This window comes from Plectrocnemia conspersa, unplaced genomic scaffold (assembly GCF_051122295.1).
Source record: "Plectrocnemia conspersa isolate PC_06_02 unplaced genomic scaffold, ASM5112229v1 ptg000009l, whole genome shotgun sequence".
In the NCBI taxonomy this organism is placed as follows: domain Eukaryota; kingdom Metazoa; phylum Arthropoda; class Insecta; order Trichoptera; family Polycentropodidae; genus Plectrocnemia; species Plectrocnemia conspersa.
In genome coordinates, this window is record NW_028277173.1 from 6,085,597 (window position 1) to 6,110,355 (window position 24,759).

General features: G+C 34.4%; 3 protein-coding genes across 4 annotated transcripts in view; 1 reads left to right on the plus strand and 2 right to left on the minus strand.

Moving 5' to 3' along the window:
* btz (CASC3 exon junction complex subunit) lies at nt 1–10,667 on the minus strand. Its single transcript, XM_088191258.1, has 14 exons — nt 10,477–10,667; nt 9,920–10,006; nt 9,728–9,855; nt 9,473–9,662; nt 7,398–7,492; nt 7,196–7,333; nt 6,843–7,130; nt 6,423–6,778; nt 5,634–6,350; nt 2,416–2,480; nt 2,089–2,352; nt 1,879–2,009; nt 1,706–1,806; nt 1–1,642 (listed from the first exon to the last, which is right to left on the minus strand). The coding sequence occupies exons 1-14, from the start codon at nt 10,582–10,584 to the stop codon at nt 996–998; spliced, it is 3,315 nt and encodes a 1,104-aa protein (XP_088047384.1). The 5' UTR covers nt 10,585–10,667; the 3' UTR covers nt 1–995.
* A 1,979-nt stretch (nt 10,668–12,646) lies between these two features.
* LOC148231713 (NACHT domain- and WD repeat-containing protein 1) overlaps nt 12,647–24,759 on the minus strand; it is a 32,080-nt gene continuing 19,967 nt past the window's right edge. For both annotated transcript variants that reach the window (XM_088191257.1, XM_088191255.1), the window contains exons 7-21: nt 24,483–24,638; nt 24,216–24,421; nt 23,833–24,160; nt 23,379–23,765; nt 22,365–22,584; nt 22,103–22,284; nt 21,959–22,035; nt 21,355–21,897; nt 21,171–21,288; nt 18,291–18,420; nt 18,145–18,217; nt 17,941–18,077; nt 17,674–17,874; nt 17,448–17,582; nt 12,647–15,871 (exon numbers count right to left, since the gene is read on the minus strand). In XM_088191257.1, coding sequence (XP_088047383.1) covers nt 15,627–15,871; nt 17,448–17,582; nt 17,674–17,874; nt 17,941–18,077; nt 18,145–18,217; nt 18,291–18,420; nt 21,171–21,288; nt 21,355–21,897; nt 21,959–22,035; nt 22,103–22,284; nt 22,365–22,584; nt 23,379–23,765; nt 23,833–24,160; nt 24,216–24,421; nt 24,483–24,638 — 3,138 coding nt within the window. In that variant the 3' untranslated portion in view covers nt 12,647–15,626. The remainder of the gene's footprint in view (nt 15,872–17,447; nt 17,583–17,673; nt 17,875–17,940; nt 18,078–18,144; nt 18,218–18,290; nt 18,421–21,170; nt 21,289–21,354; nt 21,898–21,958; nt 22,036–22,102; nt 22,285–22,364; nt 22,585–23,378; nt 23,766–23,832; nt 24,161–24,215; nt 24,422–24,482; nt 24,639–24,759) is intronic.
* LOC148231714 (ovochymase-like) lies at nt 19,234–21,029 on the plus strand. The gene has a single exon (XM_088191270.1). The coding sequence runs from the start codon at nt 19,364–19,366 to the stop codon at nt 20,897–20,899; it is 1,536 nt and encodes a 511-aa protein (XP_088047396.1). The 5' UTR covers nt 19,234–19,363; the 3' UTR covers nt 20,900–21,029.

Here is a 24,759-nt window from a genome sequence, read left to right on the forward strand (position 1 = left end):
TTAGGAAACATTCGTTCGTATATATTCACATTTCTGCAAATCAAACCTTGTTCTTCATACACTTTCCGTTAATACATAACTAAAATAAATAACCCATAATGATAAGTGTCGAAAAAATAATTTGAAATTATATGGTTAAAGGTTTTAAATAGTTTGTTAGTCAACAAATGCCAAATGCGTTCCCGATTCAATATTGTGGCGTGACTAGAAACAGAAAACGGTGCATACATCGTTCTGCATTTCCCACTGTCGCAGACAAAATTTGTTCATTTTCATTTCAATAGCAAATAAAGAGTATTCTATATTTTTGTATATGTGCGTACGCATAAAAATAATTAAATATTTATATTATAACAAAGAATCTAGTTGTTATGATAAATATTAATACACCAAAAAGCCACCAACAATAACGTGCTTTAAATTTATGAATTTGTTATTTTACAACGTATACAAAGCATACATTAAATAGTGCAATATTTCAAATATATAAAAAAAAGCAAATTGTAAATCATCCTGATTATATTAAATGCAAATCTCTCAATGCATATGCAGTTTTTTAATATTTAATATACAATTTTCGACAAGTAAACGATATCAAACAACGAAAGTTATGAAACACGAACCTTGGCAAAAAAATAATATAAAGCTTTAGATTCGATACGAAAAATAGAAAAGGAATTTGATCACATAATAAACTAAATACAAATTCAAAAAAATAATATCAAAGATCCCTTTTCCTACGCCTTATAGCCAATTTCAAATCAAAAATATGTAAGACATTCTGTTGAATATAACCAGAGTAGTCGAGCCTCAAAAATAACAATCTCAATGAACATAATCATTTAATGATACATTAAATAAATGTATTCTAAAGAATCATGGTCCCTATTGGACGCGCAAAAGGGATCTAATAAAGTATACAAATAACAAGTTGTTAACTGATTAAAAAACATTAAAAAAACTCAACATTGCACATTATTTATATTGTATTTCAATCAAACACTGGCTGCTGCCTCGACTTTTGGATCGGAATCATCTACTTTATCATCGCTGATTTCTTTTGTGCTTTGATGATCGGATTCTTTCTCTACTACGGTCTCTACGACGGTTGTTTCTTCGTCGGGACTTTGGACTGCAAGCGGAACTGGTTCTAATTTTTCCTCAATCGGAGCTTCAGCGGGCGTCTCTTCAACTATTACTTCGTTGACTTTATCTTGAATGACTTCTACCTCTTGGTGTTCGACGGTTGTTTCTAGGACGGCTTCGCATTTTTGTTCGATCGCCTCTTCTTGCATTGGAATCGTTTGCGGCGGTTCGCTACACACTACTTCTTCGGGTATATCTTCTTTCACAGGATGAGGTACATCTTCGATCGATTGTTTTTCTAAAGTTTGTTGAAAGTCTTCTACAGTTTTATAAACATCTTCTGACACAATTTCCGGTGGCGTTTTAACATCCGGTTCTACTGCGCTAGAAACTATGCTATAGGATTCGACGGCCATCGGTAGAGGCTCTATCCTAGTCGTTGAAATTTCAGGAGTATGTTCCTTGTAAATTCTCTCTTCGACGAATTTCTCTTCGGAATGTCGCCCGAATTCTTCCAAAGACCTCATCGAGTCTACGCTTCGAGGTGGTGTCTCGCCTATAAAATGAACATTATCTTTAAATAATCAATCGATAAAATTATAAAAAAGTTTTGACATACTAGATCTTGCAACTGTTCGACCCTGGCGCGGTACAAACATATTATCGATGATGTGATCTATGTTGCTGGCCGGCGGTGGAACAGAATCTGAATGCTTTCCTCTATATGAACAGATAATAGATATTAGTAAAAAATAAGATTTGAGAGAATATGTTATAAATAAGATGCAGTACCTTTCCCTCGGCGGTGGAGGTACGATTGGAATTGCATTAGTTGGCCTTCGGGTAGGTGGTGCTGTTCCTTTTTGTTCTTGTGGACTATAATACGTAATTCCGCTAGGCTCCCTGAACACCGGTCGACCAGTCTGTTTATTTTTAGGTTTAAAATTTTTTTATATCTCTATTATATTTTTTTGTACGAAAGATCTGCAGTAAAATACTCACGTGTGCGGGATATTGATGTGGCGGCGGCGGCGGAGGAGTTTGATGATGATAAGTGTGCGGCGGCGGTGGGGGCATTGCTTGCTGCGGAATCGCTTGCGGGGGCATAGCCTGAGGTGGCATGGCTTGAGGTGCCAGTGCCTGGGGAGGCAAAGCTTGAGGAGGTATACCTTGTGGAGCGATCGGCTGATGTTGCGGTGTGGCATACGCTTGAGGAGGAGGATATACCTGAGGCACAACATGACCATAAACAGCACCATTTGCACTCTGAAAATATATGCATGATTGAAAAATCTGTCTTTACATGTATTTCCTATATGTCACAACTACCTGAATGTATTGGTTTTGAGCCATTAGCTGCGGAGTGGGATACGTTTGAGAAGAAACGAGTCCACCTGAAAGTAAACATTGCAACAATGAAAATAATTACATTACTTATATACTATTTACATATATTTGAAATAGTCGGCGCCAGTCGACTACACGCTGGAGTTCGCCGAGCAGTGTGGTAGAACGGGGGAACCCTCATGAGGTTAAAACCCAAACTTTTGAGGAAGTGATCTCTCGGGCGACTGTCCGAGGTAGTAGCGTGAGGCACTACCCATGACGAACAAAGCATAGCATAGTAACGCAAACAGGGCCAAAGGGCTCGGCCCCTTAAGGTGACTGAGGGCCGAGGCTGCGACTGAGGCAGTATATACACCCTTCTATAAAAGGGGGATGGTACTGTTACAAGGATGATCCACAAATGCATGCAATTTCAAAGCAATGCAGGTCGCCATTGAGAGCACCCCCACGCTCGGGAGAAATACTAATGAAACTCCATAAAATATGTAGTACTACGGGAGGTGGGTCCCCCTCATCCGAACGTCACAAGCTGGGTGCCCGCCCATAGGGTTGAACTCGTAGAGCCCAAGTACTGGTAATGGCAGTGGTGCACGCAAAGGATGCTAAAGTAGTTATACTCTATTAGGAATAGTATTACAATTATTGATTCAGAGGTTACCATGTAACCAAATTGTAACTAAATAGCAACCATCTAACAGGAAATATTATCTACTACTTGTTGCATGGACTCTACAACACGTTGAAGGCACGTGATACAAAAACACATGGCCGCTACTGTGTACATGTCATGAGTTTGTCGCCGGGCGTTGTTTTAAAATGTATTTTTAGAAATTGTGCGTGGTTTTAATTATCACGATTTATTTTACCCCAAAATGAAATCTTTATCAGGATCATCCCGTTCTTCACGAAAATGAAAATTTGAGACAAATACTACAATGTTTTCCGACTTTTACAAGAGGAAGTACTTAATGCTATGAAAAAACTTGATGGAGATTTTAGTGAAAGTGATTTTTATATTGAAAATATGTCATCAAAGATTGAAGATAAAGTTGTGAATTTGCGAAAGAAACTCCGAAATTCAGAATGTAAATGAAGATTGATCTATTGAAGACAGTAGAATGAAGACTATATTTTTTGAAAAATAACAACAATTGCTAGTGCTTTTACTGACACCGTGCAACCCAATACATTTTTTCGAATTAATTTAAATAAAAATTATTAAGAAAATCACTTTTTTAGATGTTTCCTATAAAAAAATATGATATAATAAACTATGGCAGTTTTGGTAAGTTTTAGTTATATATTTACGTTTTCACTGTGACGGCGCTGACACGATTTTATTGCTTTTGACGTGAATTTTTCACTTCTGAGAAGTGATAATTGTTTTTGCGCCCTCCTATACTCTCTCCTATAATACTCTCGATCAGAAATCAGAAGTAATATCAGTAAAGATAGCTATCATATTTTTGAAACAGTGTAAAATATCGAAGTGCAAACAAACCATGGAGCAATATGCGAGATCTATCTGTACTTCTTCTTCCGCTTATTTTCCCCTGAGTTAAGTTGGTTTAATTTGTATTTTAGACTTGACCTAATGAAAGTTTTAAAACTATAATTAGTTTTAGAACTTTCATTAAGCTGGGTATAAACAGCAAATGGACATTTTGCAACTGTCGAATTGAGTTTCATACATTTTAGAACCGCATATAATTTTACTAGCGCCCATCAGTTAAATTATATTTTCGCTAATAAAAATATATATTTACTGGTGAAAATGTATTTGGAGTTCACTAGTGAAAACATAACCTTACTGAAAAATACTAATAAATAATTAAATAATGTTAAGTATGTAAATGTATACACTCAGGTCTCTTTTTATACGTACTATTTTTAGTTACGTACGGTTTTCAAGTTATGCGGTTTATATTTCAAGAAGCAATTTTTAAACAAAACCGAGTTCCAAATTATCATCATACTCGAGAGATGATTTATTAGAAAAAAACGGAACGAGCGCTCATTATTTGTATTGAAGATCTAACTAAAAAATTCATATAAGTAATTATTTAATTAAGGAAATGGCTCTTGAGTTTTATGAACAGATAAGGCAATTGGAGATAAAGAATTTGTAGCTAGCAAAAGATGGCTGACCGGGTTTATTAGAAGTTCCGTTCACAATTTGAAGATCAGAGGCGAGACTGCATCAGCAGACAAAGTTAGCTAAAATTATTAAAGACGGTAGATACAGCCCCGCTCAAGTATTGCTGACGAGACTGGGTTATATTAGTCAAACGTATATCGCAGTCTGAGAAAAAAGGAAGCAAAGATCATCTAACTTTGCAGTAATGCGTTATGAGATCGAATATTAAAACCCTATGCTTTAAAAGGCATAGATTTGAAGAAGCTGTCTGTGCATTGGATGGCTAATACAAAGGCCTGGGTAACAACTGCTGTATTTAATGAATGGTTCACTAATTGCTTTGTACTGAAAGAGGAAATATATATTAAACAGAAGGCTCTCGATTTAAAGTTCTATTGATTGTTGACAATGCACCATGTCATCCATATTTGGAACAGTGGCGTGCCGTCCATACATGCGATTTTTGGTATATTTTTACTCATTGATTTAGTTTTATTCAGTTTTAAAAAATTATGGAACATATCAGGTATTTTTTATGCATTTTCCTGTGGAACGTATCTACCGCATAAAAAGAGGCCTGAGTGTATATTACTACATATGGAAAAATTGAAATCATATAATTTTACTAGCACCTAGCAGATAAATTATATTTTTACTGGTAAAAATATATCTACCGGTGAAAATATATTCTAATATAATTTCACTGAAAAGACATAATTAAAAATATATTTTCAGTATAGATTTGACTGTTTTTTTTCGATTTTCTTTGAAGGATAACCCTAGAATTTCTAGTTTAAAACCAGGGACGTTATCTCAGGTTTTTCTCTGGGGTGGCAAAAGTTAGCCAGTCAGTGGTTGCTTATTTTAATATTTTGATTTCACTATCTTGAAAATTCTTTATAAACATCTTGGCGTGACAAAAGTTGGGTCTAAATAAATACTGAAAATGCTTATGCCACTTTAGAAGCAACGCTACGTCAAATAGATCTGTACGATTTTCTGGCGATGAATCACGGGTTCACAGTATTCAGCAGGAAATTAATAAGTATATACACAATTATACCTTGCGGCATAGACATAGAAATTTGTTGACTATGCATGGTCATCTGCTGCTGATGAGATCTTGGCACTTGTCTCATCGGCATATTGGGCTGTTGCCTAGGTAGAGATTGATGAGCCGGCGGCGGTGTTTGGTGGTGAGTTTGAGGTTGCTGCATGGCCGGTGGCGGAGTCTGTTGATGGATCGGCGGAGTCTGTTGGTGAATCGGCGGAGTCTGTTGGTGGATAGGCGGAGCCTGCTGGTGCAGCTGCTGCGTACTCGGTTGATGCATTTGCGTATTCTGCTGAATCAGCTGTGCGCTCTGTTGGTGTATCTGAGCGGTCTGCTGATGCATCTGAGCGCTCTGTTGATGTATTTGAGCAGTCGGTTGGTGTATTTGCTGAGCACTCGGCTGATGTATCTGCTGAGCGCTCGGCTGATGTATCTGCTGAGTTTGTTGATGGATTTGAGGAGTTTGTTGGATAATTTGAGTCGTTTGTTGCTGATGTAATTGAGCAGTCTGTTGATGAATCTGCGGACTTTGTTGATGAATTTGAGGGGTTTGCTGATGCAGTTGAGGTAGCGCCGGCGGCGGCGTCTGTTGATGTAATTGCTGAATAGGTTGGTGATGTTGAGTAGATGATTGTAGTAGAGGAGGAGGAGTTTGTTGATGAGATATAGGAGCAATGTTGGAAATTGATTGTTGATTAGCCGGCTGTTTGGTTGGTATTTGTTGATACTCTGTAAACATAATTTATAATGTTTTTATCAGTATTTCAAATTATACTTTTTGTTTTTAAGAAAAACATTCACCAGAAATGTACTGTTGTTGATGAGGTTGATACGTATCAGGCATCGGTCGTTGTCGTAAACTAGAATAACGTTTCCCGCGCGTGTTGGAATCAGCCGAAGGGGCCGTAGCAGATGTCGCAGTGACTACGGAAGACGGCAGTACCGGAGCAGCTGCAGTCGAAGGTTGCATTCTCGGCGGCAGAGGAACGGCGGCCGTCGAACTTTGCATGCGTGGCGGAACTTGAGCCGGATTAATTTTCCTAGCGGGTGGTAGTTTATTTTCTTGTAAAGGCACTGAGACCGGCGACGAATTCACCTGCTGCGAAGGCGCTACCGGCAGCGACTTTGGAGGCGAACCGACTCTTTGAAGCTCTGGCCTGTACACATATCAAAACTCCATAAAAGCTGATCACAAAACTATTTTTATTTTATTTAATTTACCATTTTATCTGTCGTTCCTGTTGTTGGTTATCTTGATTCTTCATAACGAACGCGGGTTTCCTAAGGTCGGTCTTCGGCAGTGGTCTATTCTTCCATCTCGGCAAGTCGTCGCTGATTTGTCTTTTGTTCAAATCGATCGATTCCTTTTCAGCCTTAATAATTTTATTTGTAAAAACTTTATTGTCGTGAATTATTTTATCGTTGGCATTTTTATCCGGCGAGACTTTGCTTTCTACAGTCCTGACGATTCTCTTTTCGTTCCGCTTACGTTTATCTATAGGCCGATTTCTGACAATGCAAATGAATAATAATGATTAATAGAACTAAACAACATATAATGTAATATAACTCACTTATCGTTCCTATCTTGCAGCGAAGGGAATTCTTTACCGTTCGTAACGGACGGTGGCTGTTTGGCTCTAACTACAGGACTAATCTTTCCGTATGCATTTTCATCCTCCCAATTTCGAGTGTATTTATTCGGCCCGCGACTAAAATATACAATATAATTTTATATAATGTTATTTTTATGTAACTCATTTGATTATAATATACTTATAACGATGTCGGCGGAGAGCCTTGGGAGGTCCTTCTTCGCCTCTTATATCATAACCGTAAACAGTCATCAACTCCTCACTACTCTTAGGAGCCTGTTATTCATAATTAAAACATATTAAATTCAATAAAAATTGTTTTAATTATATAGACAAGTTTGAAATAAATAAATAACATAAAAATAATGATCTATTATATAATATATATAATTATATTAAATTAATTTTGTTAATATTAATAATATGATTATATTAAATTAATTTTGTTGCCAAAAATTTTAGAACCCTAAAAGATTCACTTCTCACCTTCAAAAACAATTCAACTCAAAAATAAATCATTCTGTTTTAGAATCATTATAGGCATATTGAGATTCACTGTGCGAACTTTTCCTCAGACAATTTACGAGATACCTATATTCTGCAAATTAACACCTTTTCTAATTTTTTAAATGTCTGTGAATTGATATAGACGACATGTTGAAATTTTGTGCTAACTTCTGTATCAGTAATCTTGGACCTACTTTGATGACAGCCCTAATATCTTCACTAACAACTGGCCCTTACGTATATATTCAATATCAAAATTCCCAGAACGAAATTTTTAGAACCACATTTGACACTCTAAATTTAATGGCATCCCTGTCCATTGCATTACAGATGATTTTAACTGATAATGTCGCATTATGACCGAGTTGAACTCATAAAGCATAATATAACTAACTGAGATTATTTTATCTCCACTGCCTTTGTTGATTTAAGTTTGAAAATATCGAAACAAAAAACATCCCATTACTGAATAGCATCATTGATACGACTATGTATTGTTGACGAACACCGAAAGAATAGTGAAATCATCGTTAATTAATAAAAACTTAACACATTTTTGCAAATGTAAGAAACGTAAAGACTAATGGAAATAACACGACTTTTTGTAAATTCGTTTTGTTATATTATTATTATTAATATAATTTATTGTATATTTATTTATGAAGCAAATTAAGCGGTTCTCAACATTAAATTATAAACTGTTTTTTATTTACTTATATATTAGAGTAAAATTTGCTTTGTTGATAAAGTATATTTAGTGGTTCTTAGCATTTTATTGTAAATCTTTTTATGAGGAATTATAAAAATATAATAAACAAGAGATAAAAATCAATAAAAGTTTTACATTTTTTTTTAAATAAAGCATCTAAAACACGTTCTAAAATGTATATCTGTTAATATATTGTGTGCCTAAAAAAGCAATTTATCACTTGTGAAACATAAATTGAAATGTGAAACACATGATGCTTGATTTTGTGATGCGTTGATGAGTGATGCGAGTCATCCCAATAATATAATAATAATATCAATAATATTATTTTAACAAATCGTCCATATTGAAGACAATATGATTGATAATATTACGTAAAGAAATTATTATTTTATAATATTTTTACATTTACAGTATTTACACACTTGAACACGAGGTTTGACAAAATCAATATACATTTTTTAAATTTATTTTCGTAATTATTTTTAAAATATTAAACAACATTTACTTCCATTTTGGATTTAGAATCTTCAAAGAACATCTGTGATTCTGATTTTATCAATTTCAAGGAACACATAAAAAGGATGCAGATTGTGTATGTAATATACATCTATTAAACGTATTTTTTTCACCAAAAACTAATAATATTCAAATATCATTGATATATATACATGTACCGGCAAAATAAAAAATAATTGATCGAAATTACAAACATTTACTAGAAAATATGAATAAAACAGTGCATTTATAATATTCGCAATTTTTACGATTTTTTTTCTTTATTTCCCCACTAAAATAAGTATTATATTTATGATAATACTTCGAAATAAATTAAAAAATCATGTGTATTTATTTTTGCTGATAGAGGAAGAAATCATTTTTATTCTCTCCAGTAAGGTTTGTGGTTTTTAAACAAGTCTTCAAATATAAAAGTACTATATTTCTCAACTAACATGTTTTTGCCTCTGGGTATTTTATTACTCTACTAAATCATTATTATTTTATTTTTATAACTAGCTACTCTTAAGAATATAACCTACTTGATCGTTTTCATTGTATTTATCGTGTAACCAACGATCAGCGTTTGATTTAGGAGTTTTACGTCTTTCGTTAATCAACGAAGGAGTCGGAGTTTTGTCCGAACATTCAGAAACATTGTTCCTGTCGATGCGGTTAAGTTCAATCGACGAAATTCCATCAGAGATTTCTTCTACATTTTCGTTCTCGCCACTGTTAAGAAGTTTAGAAGATTAAACTTTCAGTTTAGAACGAATAAAAGTTTTATAAATAATTACCCGGCTGCCGTCCTATCGTCGTGTTCGTAAAATGTGCCCTTTTTTGGTATATACTGAGGATTACGTCTATCTTCATCGTGATCGACTGGCTTACCTAGATTATTAGAATCATCTTTCAAAGCATCTTCCTGTAATATAATACAATATTATTTTTAAGTATTAAAGTAGAAATAAGTATTTTATGTTACAAACCTGAGCATCGGCACTATCTCTATCTGAAATTTCAGAACCGCTGTGTTCGGCAGATCCATATTCGTCAGATTCTATATCGCGTCCTTCCTGAAAAATGTAAATTAACATTTGTTGATTATTTAGTTCATATTAGATGTGTCAGAGAAAGTAGTTAATTATGTAAATAGGTCAATTGACCTCAATTCAAAGTGAAAATGTGTATGTATATTTAGAATGCACACTGTAATAAAACATTTAATATGAAAAAATAGATTTAATTAATTAATATATTTAAAAATAGATACATTTATGCAACAAAAAAATTTCAATTTAAAAAAATATTGTTTTAATATTAATTTCAAGTTTTTCTTTTGAAAAATAAAATGGCGACATGGCGAAAAAAATTCAATTAATTTTCACCGATTTCTAGGTCGCCCCGTGTTCTATAACGGTCGCATAGAATCGCGTGCAATTAATCGTATCTAATCAAATTAACAAATTTTAATCTGATTGGTGAAAATCTGATGTATTTTTTTGGCAAATGTGAAATTAAGATTATTTTATGGAAAGCGACTGACAGGATCGGAATGATCGCCGCTATCTGAGGACTCGGCGTAGGCGACGGGCGTCGCGGGGCTATTGGGGGCGACGGGCCCTTTAACGGGACGACGGGCGACACCGCTCATCTTCAGAAGCTTCAGAAAGACAATAAAATGCGGCTCCGCCCGCTCGCGGCCGCACCACAATTAGCAGATCTCGGTCTTGACGCGTCGATTCACGGCCATTAGCCGACAATGCGTGGCATCTGTTTTTTTTTATTTTATAAAATTAAATAAAAAGCGTATAAATAATTCTTAATAATAATAATAATTATAATTCATATAAATAATAACTAAATTTAGTAACATAATGTTTTTACATAGCTATTCTTAAAATATATATTAATTTATATTACAGTGTACGAAGGGGGGTTAATATTTTATATCTCGTATTTTATTAAACGATTAAAGTATAAAAGGTCAAGTCCCCACTGCCACTCTATGCCAGTGCTGCCAGTTACTAGCTTATGTGACAATTAATTGATCTCCACCGCGTAGAATGCCCGATTTGTACTGCCACTTTTCAAAAAAATATAATGATAACCGGCCTGCACCGTTTGTAAATCTTTGGCACAGAGAGGGCAAAACTTGACCAGAAAATATTTTTGTAAGATTATGTGAAATGTAATTAGGCGGCTTCCATAAATGACGTTACAGGTTTAGGGGGGCGGAGTGTGAGTGGAATGGTGACAGTGTGAAACAAACAGGAGTTTAGATCAATGACATCTTGTGACATAGAGGGGTGGGGGTACAAATTTATGAAAACCTGTAACATAATTTATAATTCTGCAGTTTTACGCAAATTCAATAAATAAATAAGTCGCAATTTTTCTAAATATTTACTTCTGGATTAATATATTGCTATTTTATTTTACCTTTTGGCTACTAAGATGTTTTTCAAAATCATAGCGAGAACTGCTACAATAAATAATTATTAAAAAAAAAAATTATGTGTTATTTATTTACAACCTCATTATGCGCGCTTGCAATGGCATACTTTATGTACGCGTGGAACGGAAGTTTGTTTGACATATTTTTTCTCTTGCTTGATTGTATGAGAGTGCGAGCAAGATGCACTATAAGGTCTAAACAGTTTTTGACCTTGTAATTTATTTTTAGCAGTAATATAGAACATTTGCTGTTTGCGTCGATTATTATATTATTAATCTCAGTTCCCCGCCCCCGATTTACCGGAACATTTAAAATATTACAAATATTTTTTTCTATAAAATGTTCTGTTTGTTTTGTAATTCCCAATAAATTTTTACTTTGTTAAGCAATTTGTAATTTTTTATATAATTTGTAAAGTTTTCCTTTTTTGTGTATCTCTTTTATGCAATTGTAAGGTTTTTAATTTTTTTGTGTATTTTTTATTTCTTTTATACAATTTGTAAGGACTATAATTGTTTTATGTTTCCGAAAAATTTCAGAGATGACTTTTTCTTTTTTAGTGTCCTCCTTTGATATTTTCAAAATCTGGTCACCTTACCTTTACATTGATTTACCTTAAGATTCTGATAAAGTTGACCCAAACAATTTTAAAACCAATCATATTTGTATCTCTATCTGTTGTAAACGTTTATAGCAAATTCAAATTTTATGGATCATTAATAGTTTTTGACACAAACAATTATATTTTCACTCTTAGTTCTTCAATGACATCTTTTTTTATTTGTTCAGTGTAATTATTCTAGCAAACACAAAAGCAAAAAATTCACGCTGCGCGGCTTCATCGAGAAAACTTATTGAAATTCTTTTTCTCATAAAATTAAAACCAATATATGTATATACATATATGTTTTTATGTAGGTTTTATTAGTAACAGCGTATTTTATTAGCTTATAAATTTAATTACAGAAATTAAAATAATTACATAAAGAAAAACATAAATTTCTCACTACGTTGCTTGACTATCAAATAAGTGATGCGTTGATGAAAAGGGTATGAAATGAGATTTCTTTTATCATGCATTGTAACATAGCACACGAGATCTCCATTTTTTTGCGTTTCTAATTTATATCTTATTTTTCTGTGGGCTTTCTTACACTATTGACTAGATCACTAGACCATTATAAAGACGACATGACCTTGAAATCATAAATTGATATGGAGCTTTTATTTTTGAAAAGTAGAAATGAAAGAATTAAAATTCAGTAAATAATGACCGCTTTATTACAATTATTAGAAAAAGATTGCCAAATTGTTCAAAATATATAAACGTTACAAGAAGTAAATGTATAGATGACAGAGTAAAATAGAAATATTGAGAATACACAAATGCACACACTGAGTATATGTTTTGCATATTTATATATATATTTATGTTGTATACAATACATATATAATTGCTTTAGACAAAAATAAATTTTCCATTGTTGATAGTTGACAATTTCACATTTAAATTTATAACGTTACATATCAAATTACACATTAATTACTTTTTTTATTAATATTTACATTAAAATATAGTTTGTGCCTTTATGATAAAAGAGACATTTCGATAGTTTGTCACAATGTCAAAAGAGAGTCATGACGATTTTACACATATTAATATGTAATAATATAATAATCGCTTAAGAGTTTACGCTTACCGGCTAATAAACACCCATTATTACTTTACTAATTTTTATCAATATTGACCAGCAACGTGATAAAATTTGGCTAAATGATAAATTAGAGAAGGTCGGGCTGCTCGCAGCCATTGTACGACAATAATAATAAATAATATAAATAAAAACAACGCTAAAAACACAACAATCCTAAAAACTAAAACGTAATCATAATTGAAAATAAATAAACGGTCCCGTAATCTGAGACTTGAATCGGGAAATTGTTCGACGGCCAAAAGAAGATATCCGAGAACCAATGCGGTCTTAGGCCGGGAAGATTGACTGATTCCTGACGTTTTATAAAGAAAGACAATAGGAAGACAGCTGCAGCTTTAACAGACGTCAGCTCAGGACCAAACCGAGTGGAAGAACTCGCCTCTTTCCAATACACAAAATAAACGCGCCATTTCGATAAAACCCTGACAACACGCTTTAAAATCTATATATCCATTTAAGATTGAATATCTGGAATGTTGGTAACAAATTTAAAACTAGACTAAACACAAAAAAATATTAGGAACGCACGCCATTTTGAAATGCTCAAATTAAAAGAGATTTTGAAGAAGAATATTATATAATAAGTTTGTATTCATCACTGTTAACATTGTTTTGTTATATAGTGTGAACCCAACTTAAGAAATAAAATGACAAACAAATACAACCGCAATTCATGATTGTTCAATACGATCGCAAAAAATTTATAATAAAAATTATTTTCAACATCTTTCGCTTACAATGCACTACTTTCAATTCTTATGCGCAATTATATCTATCGTTTTAAGAAATTTTTACGATCAAACGATTCTTTCATTCAAAATCCATCTTAACTCACGCAATATTTTTCAAAAGGTTTAAAAAGATTAGATAACCTCAAATGAATTATGTACATCTTGAATACTATGGATATGATCTATCATAATCCTAATTGTGCTGCATAGTTAAATAATGATTTAGTTATATATTATAAAAATTCGAGAAATATACTTTTGAAAGCCTTATTGAACCTAATACCTAGGAGAATAAAATATACATAAATAAATAAATTTCAGGAACATACTCCCGGTAACGTATATTAATAAATAAATAATTTATAACCAGTCACAGTTAATCATGAACACTTCATTTTTGTAAGTCTTAACTAAACAATAAATATATATAATTTTAGCATAGTCTTATGCGGTTAAAATGCAGTTTATTTATGTAAAAAAAAACAACACAAAAAATATAAATTGACTTGAAACCGTTCTTAGGTTTTTAATATAATAGGACAATATTTTTGATATTCGTTATAATCATGACATCTACTCTGAAAGCATAACTTGTATGACGACATCAAAAACGGCTCACGCTCGCCCCGATTCACAATTAAATTATGTACAGACTCTTGGTCCTGAACGATCTAACATATCTATGATACACAACATAAGTAAAGATATTGGTCATTTTTCTTCATCATTATTCTCTCGGCGGCTTCGTCCGAAAGGGTGAAGGCTCCGCGCATCGGTGGTCTTAGAAAAAGTCTTATATAAGAGAGTATGAGATTATCAAAAGGGTAGCTTTGATCGAACGCAAACGATCCGCACATATCGCTAAATATATATGTATTATATACTATACTCTAATATGATATAGCATAGTAACAAAGAAGACCGAGCTAATTATTATTATATAATAATTTATGACTGCACAGAAAATTATCTACACATATACAGAGCGAACCCAGAAAAATTTAAGAATGTGAATAATGTTTTTGCTATTTTTGTAGTGGTAAATGTGACAATTGTGATCCTTACATTATCACAAAATATATGCACCATTTTTTGCCATTGACATCAAAATAAAACTGATTGTATAACTACAATTTTACATAACAATGTGCAATATTATTTTTTTAGTAAAAAATTAGGGCTGTAATGATAAAAGCATAAAAAATCCTGAAGAAACCATTTAACAAAAATGTCTGTGAAACCCAGATATAAGAGGTAATTATCTCCTATATGAATCCAAGTAACAAACAGAATAACAAAAATTATACTAATCTTCATACGTCAGTCTTCCTTGGTCCACTCTGTATCAACAAAACCACAAAAAAACAAAACTAATAACAGTTATCATTATACAAATAACATTACACATCCAATAAATAACAATGATTTATCGAGATTGTCAAACACACCGATTTTTGGCTACAGCTGAACAAAAAGTAATCTTAAGAAAAGGTATTGCTCTCTGTATCCGGCTTAAACGTTAGTGTTTTTTTTTTATTTACTATTTTATCATTTATCAAACCGATTGGCAATAGTTGCATATCCACTGCCGCATCATTTGGCATTTGCTAAGAATTTAATACAATACACAAGGGGACATTGACGGGAACAATCGACAAATTTAAAGTTACACTTGTACTTTTTTTTAAATTCACCACGCATCATGTGAGCTGTTGTAGAATGTGAATATCACAAACTAAGAGAAGTGAATAGCGTTCGAGATATCGACACTCGCTATTGTACCGCTATGCAATCAGCAGCTGTTTCCTTGCTCCTTGTCTCTGAGATCAAAGACTTTGCCGTCGTTTTCCGGCTCGCCATAGAACTCGGATTTATTTTCTTCGTCGGCGTTCGCATCCATTTCACTACCGCCAGAGACCAACTTCAACGTAACCAAATCTTTTTGGCTTTCCAAAGCTAGCGCTACGTGGAGACCGCCAGCCATTATTTCGCAGGAACTTACCCGTTCGGGTGGAGTGTAGACTGCAATCAATGTTCCTATAAAGAAAAATTAATTATAATTGAATTAAATTTAAGTAAATTATTATTTAAAAATAAGCCCTTTAAATCACAATTTGTAGAGCACACATTCAAGGCCTAGTCAACATACATCGCTAGGAATAAAAGCGATGCACCTACATCACATTCTTAAATAGGTCATTCGAAAATGGTACAAGCTCTATGCAGAGTACATCGCGGCACTTCAATCTTTCACTTGAAGGCGTAGTCTCGCCATTTTACACACACATACTTCTTTGTCTCGCAATCCCACTCAAACTGTAATTCAGTCATTAACGAAACCCACTGAATTCCACTCGTCGCAAACATTCAACACAATTATTTCATAATAACTGGTCTGTAAATTTTTTACACAGTTAGTAAAACTCTGATTTATTAATTCATCATAGAGACAAATCCAAATCTTGAACAAATCTTATGTTCAATTTTAATGCAACAATTTCATAATGAATAAAGACTATACTCTGTTCAGAAATCACAGTCAGTAAGCCCGTTATAACAGGCTTATTTGGCAAAAGCTTATAAAGTAGTTTGCATAAGACACAGTTCTTCTCGAAATCATTAGAATTTAAAATATATATCTTGATTGGATTTCTCCGATTTTTTTGTAACTCATTTAGGGGTATATCTATATTGTTACTGAGTGGTCACCTAGTCAATTGATTGTCAGCTTTTGTGGTAAAAATATTTATAAAAATTATAGTACCATATCATCTACAATTTTGAGTAATGAAATGCGATATTATTGTATATTCTTCAATATAGATTACGGACAGTACAAATTTTAATCTGTGAGTTATAACCAATCCAATCAACGAGCGAGCTATACGATCAGTCGCCTGGGACGCCAATTACTCCAAATTTGTCCAAAAATATTAAGATAGTTTTTGAAGAAACGTTTCCATGACGACCTTTTAATTTTTAGCTTTCGCGGTAATCTCCTCTGTTAAGTTTCTCAGAGAAAAATTTACAAGATGGATTTTAAACAAAAATTTCCATGATGACCTTCGTTTTTTTTAGAGCCCAGGGCGCTAAACATTCTTGGGGCGGCTCTGAACCAATCATCAGTTCAGATAATTGAAATAAATAAAATCGGGTTAAGGGTAAAAATAACTACTTGCGTGCTACTATAAGAACTAAAGTTTTGGTTACGAGAACCCCCTTCTCTCCGCCAGATGACAGATAACGGTAAATTTTTTATTCGCCGAGGAAGGACATAATAACGCACAAAGAGTGCCTCCTTAGAGGTCCAGCCAACAACCAGCGCCGCTAAGTTTTTTAGGGAGTCAATAACATCAGAGCGTCTGCACCCTCTGGATACCGTATTCTTATTGTCGGCAAAACCATTTAGTTATTTTATTTTGTATTATATTTATACCTAGCTTAACCAAATAAATATGTTTTTAAAATAAAAGTCTCCTTAAGTGATCCCACACAAGTTCCCAACAATATCATAAACTGATTTAAATCAAACATAATAACTGACATAATAACTTGATTAACTAAAAGTTGCACAAGGTCATAAATATGTAAACAAATATAAATAAAAATATACCTAAATGCAAATCCCAAAGTCGGACAGAACGATCTCTGCATTTTTCATCACTGGATAACAAACGACCACCGTTTGGCGCAAGACGCAAGCATGTCACGGCGCTCGTATGGCCCCATAGTGTGAATCGACAGTTACCTAAAATATATATAGTAATTTAGTCAATTTTAAATGCTTGAAAAATAAAATAAATATGACACTCTAAAACTGTATGTATATACATATGTACCTGTAACGAGATCCCAAACCAAGATTCGTGCATCATCTAGTCCCGAAACTACACAACTATCGATTGAACTAATTGCGAGCGAAGCTGTATCGCGTCCAGGTTTCCATTTCTTGAACAATGTACCGGACTGTAAATCGTAAACTACTATGAAATTCGGCGCCGGTTCGTCCAACTCCAAAGCCACCACACAGACGTATGATCCTGGATAGACACAACAAAATTTAGAATTAATTAATATTAAATTAGATAAAAAAAATGAATTAATACCTTCATGAGTTATGGCAGCGAGAGACGTTATGAAGTCATGGTGAGGAATTCGTAAGTCATATAGCAATTTACGAGAACTAAGGTTCCATACCAGCAGTGGGAATGGTTTTTGAGTTTCATCTCCACATACCAACATTCTATCGAATTAAAAAATTAGGTTATAATCACTCTTAGTAAATTATATGATGTTATGAGGTAACAAACCTTCCGTCGCCAGATACCAACAAGGAGTTAAGAAAACGATCTTCGCCGGCTTTGAATGTCGTGACGCAATCGCCTGTAGAATTAATTGTATATAGTTACAGAATACTTTATGAGAATAAGTATATTTTTGATGCAAATAATCTTACCTGTGTCAGTGTTCATGAGATTTACGTACATTCGATTGCGAGATAGGCAAACGAGATGAGACGGATCATGTAAGCCATAAAACGGCATTTTTTGATTCATTACGCCCTTTAATGTAGTTAAAAATGTACCCTTGAAATATAAAAAATAAAACACTAATGATAATAAAGGTGAAAATTATTAAAGAATAAAAAATAGGTTATTTTCATTATTTTTGTCTTCGACCTTTATTTTTTGGAACTAATATAAAATACAATATAATTAATTTCTTGATTCAAGAGATGATGCCAGTTGCATGACTTTATTTTACTCAGTTTAAACATTTTTAAAATATTGGCCTGTATATTTTTAGACCACTATGAATTTCTAGTGAGTTAATTTAGAATTCAACGCAGTTAACGCAGAATTCGTTTCTTGAAAGAAACAAAATGTTGAGAAGGCCCACCTTTTATTATAATTTAACACTTATCAAAAAAAGAGGTGTGTGTCAGAAATTTTTGTAAAGTTATAATCTAGAAATTATTTGTATTGATTGTTTCAAGACGCAAAGATTTTATTTCCATAATTCGATCGCTGTTGATTTATTTCTGGTTATTTAATTTATATGCAAATCTGCAATTCGTTCCAAATATTATTAGCTATTAGTATAATAGGTCAAGTTTTGCTCCACCCTTGAAAAAGCTGAAATGACGCCCCTGATCAAAAAGTATGTAAAATAATAAATCAGGCATTTTTATTTTGACTCCCTCGGAGTAATTTAAAAATTTAAATTGTGTTATGCATAATTTATAAAATTCAAAAAGTTATTAAAGTTCAAGTAATTATTAATTAAAATAATTATTATTAATCAATAATTATTTTTTAATTAATTATTACTTGATTTTTGCACTAATTTGTTAAATAAATTAATATCAGTAAAAACCGAAAAAAAGTACGAATATATTTGAATAATCGTATACTTTATCCATTTTTTATTCAATATTCGAATAGTTGAGAACCCTAGTTAGTATGTTACCAAACTCACAACAAGAATGACGCCAATGCCTTAATATCGCTAATTAAATCATCAAACAATATGGCGTATTGTCGGAATATTTTTATTCTGATACTCCTGTGTTGTGTTCTTCAACTATGTCAATCGCAATTCCTACCTTTATTGTTTGGAGGAGGTGGAGGAGGTGGAGGAGGAGGAGGAGGAGGAGGAGATTTGAGGGACTCCTTATCTAGTTTGGTGAATGGCATACAAGACGGCATTGGCAGACTTTTCCCCCAAACTGGCGTTCCAAATTATAGCCAACAGCAACAATATGATGAACAATATTTAGCTCAACCTTTAAGTGTCCAACCTTCTTACGTGGAAAATAGATTCGAGCCTGAGAGTTATCCATCGCAGCAATCTAACTACATAACAAATCAGCAACCTAAGTTGATTTACATGCAGCAGAGGACTGTATTTGGAAATTCACAGCAACCTAGATTTGTTACCGCTCAACCTTTAAGTGCTCAACCTTCTTACGTGGAAAATAGATTCCAAGCTGAGAGTTATCCATCGCAGCAATCTAACTACATAGCAACTCAGCAACCAAAGCTGATTTACACGAAACAGAGGACTGTATTCGGCAATTCACAGCAACCTAGCTTTGTTACCGCTCAACAGCCAAATTTCATCGAAACTCGACAGCAGCCATCGCAATTATTCATAAGTGAACCAAGGAAAGCCACTACTTTCACTAAGCCAGAATCAAACATGCTCCGAAACATTGATTTTGAGCAAATCTTTAACAGCAAACCAACGAACAGTTCTAATAAGAACGACTACGATTCGTGCGGAGAGAGTAAGAAAACTGTGTCTCTCATCGTCCACGGCAAAGGAGCTATAAAGGGAGATTGGCCTTGGATAGTAGCCGTGTACAAGAAAAACAAGGTATCCACCGGTAACATATACAACACTTTCAAATGCGGCTCAACTCTATTATCCGAAAAAATTGTGGTGACGGTGGCCCATTGCGTGACTAGACCCAATCTTTTGCCCGAACTTGCAGAAAGTCTACTTCTCAAAGTAGGTGCTTTCAATCTAGACGATGAGACAGACGAAACGGTGGTCACTAGAGGGGTGTATTTGATTAAAGTCCACGAAAACTACAATTCTGAGTTAAAAAACGATATCGCTTTAATGGTCATGTCTCAGATAGTACAGTTCAGTTACTACATCAAACCAATTTGCCTTTGGCCGTTCGATGATAGTCAAAAGTCCATTGACGGCCAGCAAGGAACTGTGGTAGGATGGGGAAAAGATGAGACCGGATCTTTTTCAGCTGAGCCCAGGACTGTGAAAGTTTCCATATTGTCAATGGAGGGATGTAGAAGTTCAGGAAAGAAATACTTTCCAGTCACCAACGAAAATACATTTTGCGCTGGTACTGGAGACGGCAGTGGACCATGCAACGGAGACTCTGGCGGAGGACTGTTTTTAATGTATAACAACAAGTGGTACCTAAGAGGTCTAGTGTCATTATCCTTAACACAAACGATAACGTGTAATTTGGACAATTATATAATATATACAGACGTTGCAAAGTATGATAGCTGGATACGCGCAATACTTAAGTAACCTAAGATAAATGTAATATAATCGATTGAAAGATAAGGTTTTTATTAAATAATGCCACGTTAGAAGCATATGTATTTTTTTAATAAATGATTTATGAATAGACGTGTTTTAAAAACAATCAAAAATATCACATCACGAATAGCATATAATTAGTAATTTTAAGATACAAGAAACCAAGACCTGTTGTCCAAAAATACAAAATCTCAATTAAATAAGTAAGTTGGCTTTTTATGGTCTAACGTCGGATACATTTTGATTGACATATGCATACCTGATTTAAGTCGTAGACACGTAGCTCCCGTCGGCACAACACAACACATCTATACTGATCGATAGCAACTAGATTTATAGGATGAGTGACTCCTCTGAGAGTTCGTACTTTTTTGCATCTATAAAATTACATTAATATTAGAAGATATAAATAAAAAATATTATTTAAATATCTCTATTTGTACCTGGCAACGTCCCAAACGCAAATTTCTTCCCTTTCAGTCGACAAACTGGCAACATAACCGCTAGATTTATCCAATCTGATGACCAAATCGTACACCTTCGAATCAAAGACTTCGCTTACACACAAGTCTTTCTTGTGTCTGTTACTTGTCGATAGGTTTAACGGAACGAGCAAAGGGATAGGCGAGTTCTTGGCGTTCTCGTGCCATTTCAGGCAGGTTTCACTTTGGAGCGCATTAATCTTTGCCTTCTCTTCCAAGAACAAATACATGAGCATATGGAATTGTTTGCAGTCATAGTTGAGAGCGAACGAGTTGATTTCGAGGAACTCTTTGAGGTAACTGACGTGCTCGGGCATCTTTTCTTCGTCTTTGATCTCCAACAGACCAATGTCTTCCAATAATTGACCGCAACCCAAAGCTGTTATTTTATCGTATATCCATGTGTCATCAGTGAAGAATTTTTCAGTACCTAATGGTTCCAAATCTGGCTTACACAAGTGATATCTTTGATACGGAATTTCTTCTAATTTTCTTGCATTGTAACTAAAATAATAATAATACATTTTATCACTGTGATTATATTAGGTATAATGAAATTATTTACCATTCGGGAGTTATTCTATTCTCCTGCGAGATCAATCGTCCGATCATTTTAGGATCCTTCTCTTCGTACCATTTACCCTATGTGCAAAACATTTATTAGTACACAATAATATATCTAAATCGATATTTTAATTGAGATTGATACCTCAAAGTAATCGACCAACTTCATCCGTATATGCATTTCAGCCTGAGGGAAGAAGCACTCACGAGCAGCCTCCTTCAAAGCTCTGTCTCTCCAACGGGCTCTTCCATCGCCGCCCCACCACAAGAACGGTGCTAAACGAGCAGATGCACGAGCCCAGAATATAGCAGCAGGAGCCCATGGTACTGAAAACCGTCAAATATAACATAAGTATAATTTACATTATAAATCAAGTAGGAAAGTGACTAAAAAATGTAATACTTACAGTAAGTATCATCGCTGTGAAATTGTTTATCTCTGGCTAACAAATCTACCATTTCATGATCTGCAAGGCCGTGACGAGAGGCTGTCAATGCTCCCAAGCAAGCTCGCAATCGTCCTTCACCGCACAATTCTTCCAAAGCGGCTAATGCCCCACCAGCACTACCCGATCCTCCGGCTCTTGCTCCCCAAGCCTGCCAAACTGATGTTCTCCACGCCAAGATCTTAAATAAAGATCAAATAATTTAATGCAAATATAATTTAACAAGAAACATGTCAAAGTGTATTCAAACCGAATTTTGGTCAATAGGAGAGCGCAAAAACAATGATCACTTCTAAGAAGTAAAAAATTCACGGCAAAACAAAAAAAAATGTGTCAGCGCCGTCGCAGTGGAAACGTTCGGTAACGAGTGTTCCCACGGCGATGGCGCGATTTTATTGCTTTTGAGGTAGATTTTTGACTTCTGAGAAGGGAAAATTGTTTTTTGCATTCTCCTATTGGCCAAAATTTGGTTCAGATCTGTTTCATCTGATTTTCAGTAAGTCATAATATAGTCACTTCTCAGAAGTGAAAAATTCACGTCAAAAGCAATAAAATCGTGTTAGCGCCGTTCCCACTGCGAAGGAAGGAAGACAATTTTATTGCTTTTAATGTCGATTTTTGACTTCTGAGAAGGGATAATTGTTTTTTGCGTTCTCCTATTAGTCAAAATTCAGTTTAGATATTCTTCATTCGACTCTAAAAAGATTTCGATTATAAAAAGTCTTAATATGAACGCTAGATAGCCGAGCGTTTAAACTGTAACGGCTGGATTTTATTGCTTTTGATGTGAATTCTAAATAGGGACGCCATTTTTTTTGAAGGGAGCAGGTAGGGGCATTTTGTAATATCGGTAGTATCAAAAGTCGATTTTTACCCCAACCGGTATTATCGGTATTGCAACGGCACGTGCAGAGCATCCAGATTAATAGATGAATATAATTCAGCATTAAAAACTAGTAGCACAATAAATCATACCTTCGCATGCAATGGGATTTTACAATCTCCGACTGACTTCAAAACAGCGTCTTGTATAGCAGGATTAACTGAATGATTGTACTGCACCACACCGGACATCACAATACTCCTAGCTTCGCTCTTCTCTAGATCTGGCATCTTCATGAAGCATCCTTCGGCTAATTTCGAACGTAGTGTCTCAGCTGCTTGCGGACAATATTCTTTCTGTCCTTCGGCCACTGTTATTATAATCTTAACGTTATCGGGCAGCTTCGATGGCAACCAATCTAAGGTATTCGGTTCAAAGCCTTCGACTTGATCTAATCCATCCACTATTATAATAGTGGGACGTTGTTGAGCGATTTCGGAAACTATCTTCTTAAAAGACTCGCACAACGTCGATATGTCCTATAATATTGATTGATTGATATGTATTTTTCTCTTATATTAACTAAAAAATAGAAATGTTTCTTACATGTCTTCCGGTGTATTGCGATCCACTCATCACAATAGAACACTGATTAACTACTGAACTTAAGATGTTCTCCATAGTACTGGATCTGTTTGTGATCCCTATGAATCTGAACGCTAAGAACGCGTCCGGACTCCACTGATGGCAACACTGAGCCGCTCGTGCAATTAAGGTGGATTTGCCAGACCCCGAGGCTCCGACGATGACCAGAGTCTGCGTACTATCGCTGGTCAGGTAACTTTTAACATTGTTGAGCACCGCCTCTCGATTGACACTGCTTTGAGCAGTTTTTTGGCAAAATACTGTGTGTTCATTCAGCTCCTCAAATAAACTGAAAAGCGAATATTAAACATGCTGCTTCATTTATATATTTATCATGTTAATACCTTGCGTGAATCCCTTGTGCGTGATTTAATGGCGATCGAGAAGCATGTTCCTCAATTATAGCTTCAGCAGCCGCTCTAAGTCTTTCGGCTAAATGAGCTTGTGCTCCAGCTAAGTAATGTGCGTGTTCAGGAACTGACGGTTGTACTCCGTCGATTCCAGTTCCAGCAACTATGGCCCTCGCAATATGCTTCTCTATTAATTGAGACTAAAAAAACAAGTCATTAAATTTCTGAAGTACTCGAATATGAGCCAAGATAAACAGATACCTTTAAATCTTTCTGTAAAATTGCAAGACGTCTTTGAAGCTCTTTTTCGCCAGCTGATTCGTATTCAGGGCGTCCTATTTGTTGTACAAACACACGGTTGATCCATAAGCATCTCCGCGCCAATTCTTGACTCATTAATACTGTATTATGAACTTCCTGTAAACGATAGATCAATATATTATATTTATTTATATATAAATATACAAGCCCGTGCGAAGTAAAAGTTGCGCTCAGAGCAAAGCATTAATCAGGCGCCACCCCCTCCCCAGAAAAAGTA